Genomic DNA, 7,078 nt, shown 5'->3' on the forward strand with positions numbered 1-7,078 from the left:
TTTGTTTTGGGTTTGGTGATCAAACCTATGTGTGTGTAAAGAGGGGATATATTTTTGTCCTTTGTTAGTAGTTTGGTTAACTTTAAACTCTAAATGTGCTAGTGGGTTAGATTTTATCAAACTCTTCTTGATTTATTCTGTTTTTATTTTTATTTTAAATAATAAAGTTCCCTAATTTTCCTCTTCCCAAACCATCCACTTCCTCTCTCTTAGTTACGTTTCTTTTCTTTTTACCTTATTAACATGATGGTTGAATTTTAATTTTATCCCTCTATTGTTTTATATTAGTTTCAGTTTCTATTTCTATACTCCACTTAAATTTAAGATTTAATCATTATACTTTAATTTTTGGCATAAATTGGTATCTCAGCATATATAATGCCATTAGATAATCTAAATACTTTATTTTGATTAAAATGCTAATATGAATTCTAAAAATTTTTAACACGGTTGAAATCCTTTATAAAATTCAATCCAGGTCTATTACAATGTCATTTTCTATTATATAAATACCAAATGAGTTCCTTTTGTAATTTTAAGGTGTCATTCCAACGAATTTAAAAAAATTAATCGCAACTAAATTTTTAAATCTGAATTTTTATTTTTATTTTTTGCTTGATCTAAGATTGGTTAAAGATATGTGTTTCATTAGGTTTAAATTCTTTGATGGTAGTATTTTCTACTTTTGAATTGCATGGATGGTTAAAAAGTGTGCTAGAAATTAAAGTAATTTATAATGTTTTGTTCTTTATATTTATTTTGGATGCATTATTAAATTCTTCATTTGGTTGTTCACTAATTATTTTCTATTTGTTAAATTCTTTTGAATAATTATAATTATTGTTATGTGGCACATAAAATTCAACATTTGTTATAATTTGATATATTTATAATTAATTATTTTTAAAATATATTTATTAATTCAATTTATATAAGTATAAATCATTTAATCATAATTCAATTAGTATAAGTATAGGCATAAAAGAAATGCCAACAGAAAATACACATTTAAATCAAACCCTTTTAATCTTTTTAAGATAAATCAAATTTCAAAATAAACAATACACATAAACTCATCATTCCAATAATATGGTATATTCGAACAATATATTTGTCTCATGTACCTTTATTATTTATTATTATTTGAAATAGAAAATCATTAGCTCAATCATCTATCGATATTGCTTTGAAATGATCATGCCGGAGGTAAAGCTCCTTGAAGGAAAGATGAAATCATGGTAAGAGCACGAGCTGGTTGGTAGCTTGGAACTAAATGGCCTGCGTCTCTCACTGTCACCAATGTCAGCCCTTCATATTCCTCCACATATCCTCCAACCTGCTTGTTTTCATTCAACAATTTCAGGCAAAATGGTTGTAACTCGAAAGTATACTTATGTAAAAGAAAATTCATAACAAGTGTTAAGTTGAATGTCATATTTGCATTTAAGAAGGTAGTTGATTTGTTGTATGATAACTTAGTATTAATTGATCAGGTAAAGTCAGCCTAACACTGATTCATTGAGGTAACTTGTTAATAGAATATGGCTTTATTTTAAAGAAAATAAATTAAGTATCAAATGATATAGAGAGAGGCATAAAATGTTAATATTTAAGTTTTGTTTTTACCTCGTCGTTGGTGGACCATGGACGCCAAGCAGTCTTGACAGGAAGCTTGAGTTTTTGTATAGCATACCTGGTTGAGGTAATTGGGACTACTGAATCTACGTCACCACTGCAACATTTTCCCATATTAATTAGTTGTAGTGTAAGGTAGGAGAAAAGTTATAAATGTCCAAATATGCCAAATAAAAGTAAGCTGAGTTTTTACCTATATAACCAAATTTGAAGACCACTTGTCATCAGATTCTTGATGATAGGTAAGATAGTGGCTGGACTATCAATCCAACTATCAATTGAGTCGCTGAGTGATATAACATTATAAAATAAATTAAAACAAATACTAACAAAAAAACAAACTTAATAATCTTAATTTAGAAGCCGAGACAAAAGAGCAGGATCATAGATATAACCTGCATAGATCCCATGTTGAAACCTTAGCATGGAGAGCTGTTTGGACCTCTGCTCTATTCAGATAAGACAACATATAGTAGGTTGAACATGGATCGAAATTGTTTACCTGAAATGAGAATCATATTACCATGTTATTACAAATTTATCTAAACGTCTCTTGAAAATTATTTCAATATAAATGTTTTGCCATGGTTGCAACTTTTGCTTCTTATTTTACTTGTCTAATTACATTAGACGTTAACCTTGATCATATTAAAATTACGTAGAAGAATAATCAGTGATTCGAGCCAATTGTTAATGTTGTCACTTTTGAGAGGTGGCACTCAACAATTACATTATTCAGATTGGAACGATTTTGTAAGTTCTTTTATGTATTTTGAGAATTATGGAATGGTCATATAGTACTCTAAGATAAATAAACAACTAAAGCAACATAATTCAATAGGTAAGAGTTTGAAAATCGATCTTGCAATCCCTTTTTCTTTCTTCTTGAAAAAAAAAATTCAAACAACAAAATATTTATTGTGTTTAATACTAACCTAAATGAATGGATGATGAGAAAAATGAATTTCAAATTCCAAAATCCAGTTATCTAACGAGGAGCCATTAATGTAACAAAGTAAGATGACTTACCGGATCATATGAGCTTTTTATTGATGAAGAATCTTGCTGACAAAGTGGGGCATAAATGTTATATCCATCAATATCACCAGGCTCATTATAGGCTTTGATTACGAAGTCACCGCACTCTTTTGGATCTTTGTCATTAAAATAGTGGCAATAGGTGTGGATTCCTTTGTTAGTTTCATCTGAATTCAAAGCATGTGTCCATAAATAGTCAAATTGGCCCCAATAGCCTGTATGGTCATCAATCCAACCATTCCCAACCTAAAAATTTTGCCACCGGTAAGAAAAGTTAGGTCAAAATCATTACATGTGTATACTTATTTAATATGGATATGATTAATATATTCAAATGCAAATCATATACTTATATTAAAAATAATTTAAAATGAGAATTTCATGTAATAATATTGATTTCGTATTTGAACATACTACTATGCCTTTAAGATTAATTAAGGTTTGATTTGCTTTCTTGTTGTTGAGAAAAATGGTGTAAGCAAGCTGAGGCACATAGTGACCAGCATAACTCTCTCCGGTAATGTAGAAATTTCGAGTTTTATATTGAGGGAACCTCTCGAGCCAGTTGATAAGAAAGATATAGGCATCTCTTGCAGTGCTCTTGTCACCTGTATGTTGGTAATCTGAGGAAGTATTCGAATAGGAAAAGCCTACTCCAGCTGGTGATTCCAAGAAGATTACATTCGCCACTGTCAAAGTTCAACCAAAATGTAGTTAATTTCTACTATTAACAAGGTAAATGTAGATTATGGTAAAGGAAGAAGTAAAACCATTGTTCCATGCAAAATTGTTACGGAATAGTGTTTCGCCATCATTGTTTACTCTGAAAGGGCCTAATTCTTTCATTGCTCCGATTAATGAAGAACATCCTGGTCCTGAAAATGCCAAAAATTAAACCAAAGATGATGATTAATTAATAAGTTGTTTAGTTTAATAGAAATTGTTAAAGTTAAGACCATACTCTCAAAGTGTAAGTTAGACAAAAATAGCATCTTATTATATTTAAATTTTGTCTCCTTTATTAAAATAACATTATCTCTTCATTTATAAAATAAATTTTTCAATGAATTGGTTCATGGATGCCGTTTGAATTGTTCAAGCTTCTTTTGGCCTTGTCTAATTCAGAATGTCGACTGGAATTTATTATCACGTTATAATTAAAAATTAAAAATTTAATATTTATAAGTTCTTATAATTAAAAATAAAAAAGTAATTATTAAATCGATATCAAACTGTTCTTATTCAAGTCGATCTATATTAAGGAATGCTAGCTCGACCTTTGGAACCGGATGAAAAATTAAAGAATTTTCTTGTGATTGAAACATTAAAAGTAAAATGCAAATATGAAGAATGATTAGAGCATACTCGTAACGATTGTTGATTGACAATAACCATACCTCCATTGAGCCATAAAACCAATGGATTTGTGGAAGAGTTGTTGGGGGACTCGGCAAAATAGTAGAAAAGTGCTCTACCAGCCTTAGAATCAACAGTCACATATCCTGAATAATGGTTGAAATCAACACCATTAGGTTGACCAGGCAATGCACCGATTTTATCAGCCTCCATGGATCCATCTTGAGGCTGAATATAATTAGGATAATTCCCAGTTTTCTCATTCAACCATGCCCAAGAATGCACCGTCGGAGATGGTTTCTTTGACAATCTGGACTTGAGAAAGTCACCAAGGGCTTCTGCCTCATTGGCTTCTCCATATATTATGAGATGCCCCAAAAGGCACATGGAGAGTAGCATCCATGTACATGCCACCCCTTTCATTTTTTTTTTCTTCTCTTATTTGACTTTACTCTTGTTGGTGAAATCTATAAGAAATTCATAGCTCCATTTATAGTTTAGAAGGCGTCAATACCAAGGCAGCTACATTTATTTTGGTGATTGTTAATGTAATTATTGTTTCACATATATACATATATATGCCATGAAAAAAGTTAATAGATTGTGGTATATCCTTCTTTTAATAAATAAAAATATTTTATTTTATTTTATATATAAAAGAGAATTTTCATAATATTATTATATGATGGTGGAATTATAATTTATCATCTATAGTAGCTTTGTTCATGAGTTTAACCTGAAGTCTTTTTCAATCATTTTAACCCAACCTAATCCAATAATCATTTTGTCTAAATAATTTAACATTAAAATTATTTTATAAATATTACATATGCTATTATTTAAATTATTTATTATATAACATAATAGAACATTAAAAGTATTTTATCTTAAGTATTATAGTCTATAATTAACTTTAAATATTTTTTATTATTAAATAGTAATTTAAGTTTAATAAATTCGAATTTATAGATCTTTGTGGAATATCCGTCTCTTGAACCAGTATTATTGTAAGCCCTAATTTTTGTACAATTACAAAAATTACATTAACAATGATTGGGCTTTAATCATGGATGTTAGGTGAGAGGGTACGAATCTTTTCTACCTTAACCAGTAGTTGAGAATTTTATTTTCTGTCTTGAGTATGTAATAGCTTTAAAACTCATGATCAATGTTTATTTTCTTAATGGACCTATAGAACACGAAGAATTAATCACTGGGATCGTTTTAGTTGATGCATTGAAAAAAATAAGGGATTTTAGGGGGAAAACATAAAAAGAGAATAGCTCATGATGTTGTTTTGATTGTAAGTAATACTTTACTATGAATTGTGAACAAAGCTGCCATTTGCATGGTAATCATCATGTTCGTCAAATCGGGTCGATCTCCTTTTGTTGTTTGCCTTAATAGTATCTACAATTCTCCACTTTGTTCAACCCAATTTGCTGTATTTTGTTTCTTGCTTTGGGGGCATCGGTTTTTTTATTTCTGTTAATTCTGTAATTCAATTTTCTAGGAAATGCTAAAATAACTTACCTAATTGAATTAATTTAGTTCCACTATTTCAGTTAATTAACTAAATTGGAACGACATCTTTAATTTTAAAAATACATTTTGAAGAATTCCATTAATTATGATTTTTTTTAAAATCAGTTAACCTTGATTGAATTAAAGATGAATGTTTACAAAATTTATAAAAACTTATTTATGTTTATAAATCTTGCCCAAAATTTTTATTTCTATAAAGTTTAGATTTAATAGCAAAAATTAATTTCAAAATTTTAAAATTTAAAGTTAAATTTCATTATGGATGAATTTATTGTAATACATATACTTTGAGTAGGTACCTGAAAGGTTATTAGTATGTTTAATGGGATTCATGTACTCATTTGATACATCATAATATTCATCCTCTCTTATTTATGTAATTTATGTATTATGCGGTTCATTGAATTGTTAATTTAATAGTTGATTCAATCAAAACTTCATGTGAAGGAGTATATTGTTGCTTACTAGATTTTGTTACATTGACAATACGAGTAAAAGAAAAATATAATATTAAATTTATATTTATAAAAAGTTAATAGTTGATGTATAGGTGAAATGGTAAAATGTTTATGGTTAAATATTTTTAGGTTTAGGTTTAATTCTTAAACATTGTATTTTCCGTTGTTTTATTTCAACATTTTATATAAAAATAGTAAAACACAAAAACACCATTAATTTAACATTATTAATTTTTATTAAATTTTTTAAGTAATTTTTAACTGAATTGGTGTATAAAGCTAAATGTTTTATATTAGAATAACTTAAATTAAATTATTAATATTTTAGAAGCAAAAAAATGTTTTTTTAAAGGAATAAAATGAATAAAACTAAATGATTAAATTTAAGATAAGCTAAATTATTAAATTTAAAATTCCAAGGGTAGAGGCATTAAGCCTAAAATGATTGCATGGCAATTTCAAAGAAATGATTGCTTAATAGAAACATATAATTGCATAAAAGGAATGAGAACATTAAAAAAAACACATTTAAATCAAACTTTTTAATCTTTTAACTTCAATAAAATTTCAAAGTAAGTTAAACACATCAACTCTTCACTCAAGTTCATTAATGCACATTGCATTAAGGAATATATACTATTGTTTAAGTTTTTTATTTTTTTTTTAATTTTATTTTTTTGCAATGAAAACTAATATTCATTAAATAAAGGGTGAGGCCCAAAAAAGAAAAAACAAAAAGTCATATCAGAAAGAAACAAAACCACCAAAATAAGCAGCTTAAGAAACAAGCGCACAGAAAAGAAACCAAAAGACAAAAACAGTAACCAAGCCAGACCCTCAAAAGAAAACCACAAAGAATACTAGACAGGTCTTTTCGATCAACATCCAAACTTTCACAGCCCGAAACAGGAAAGCAAAGCGAGCTTTGGAAACCTCAAAGAAGATTCAACAGATTCTTCTTCCTTCGTCCAAAACCCAAAACAGAAATCTCAACACTGATTGAACCAATCAGTTCGATCCTTCTCCACCATCTTAACAACTAAGTC

The 7,078-nt window shown here is 28.3% G+C and overlaps 1 protein-coding gene across 1 annotated transcript; it reads right to left on the minus strand.

The window, feature by feature from the left end:
• Positions 1 to 1,021: 1,021 nt before the first annotated feature.
• LOC128295484 (serine carboxypeptidase 1-like) lies at positions 1,022 to 4,487 on the minus strand. The gene is made up of 8 exons (XM_053031099.1): positions 4,071 to 4,487; positions 3,444 to 3,548; positions 3,088 to 3,362; positions 2,665 to 2,919; positions 2,031 to 2,137; positions 1,829 to 1,921; positions 1,627 to 1,732; positions 1,022 to 1,336 (listed from the first exon to the last, which is right to left on the minus strand). Exons 1-8 carry the CDS (start codon positions 4,450 to 4,452, stop codon positions 1,196 to 1,198), a joined length of 1,464 nt encoding a protein of 487 aa, XP_052887059.1. The 5' UTR covers positions 4,453 to 4,487; the 3' UTR covers positions 1,022 to 1,195.
• Positions 4,488 to 7,078: the final 2,591 nt, after the last annotated feature.

This window comes from Gossypium arboreum, chromosome 7, assembly GCF_025698485.1.
Source record: "Gossypium arboreum isolate Shixiya-1 chromosome 7, ASM2569848v2, whole genome shotgun sequence".
In the NCBI taxonomy this organism is placed as follows: Eukaryota; Viridiplantae; Streptophyta; class Magnoliopsida; order Malvales; family Malvaceae; genus Gossypium; species Gossypium arboreum.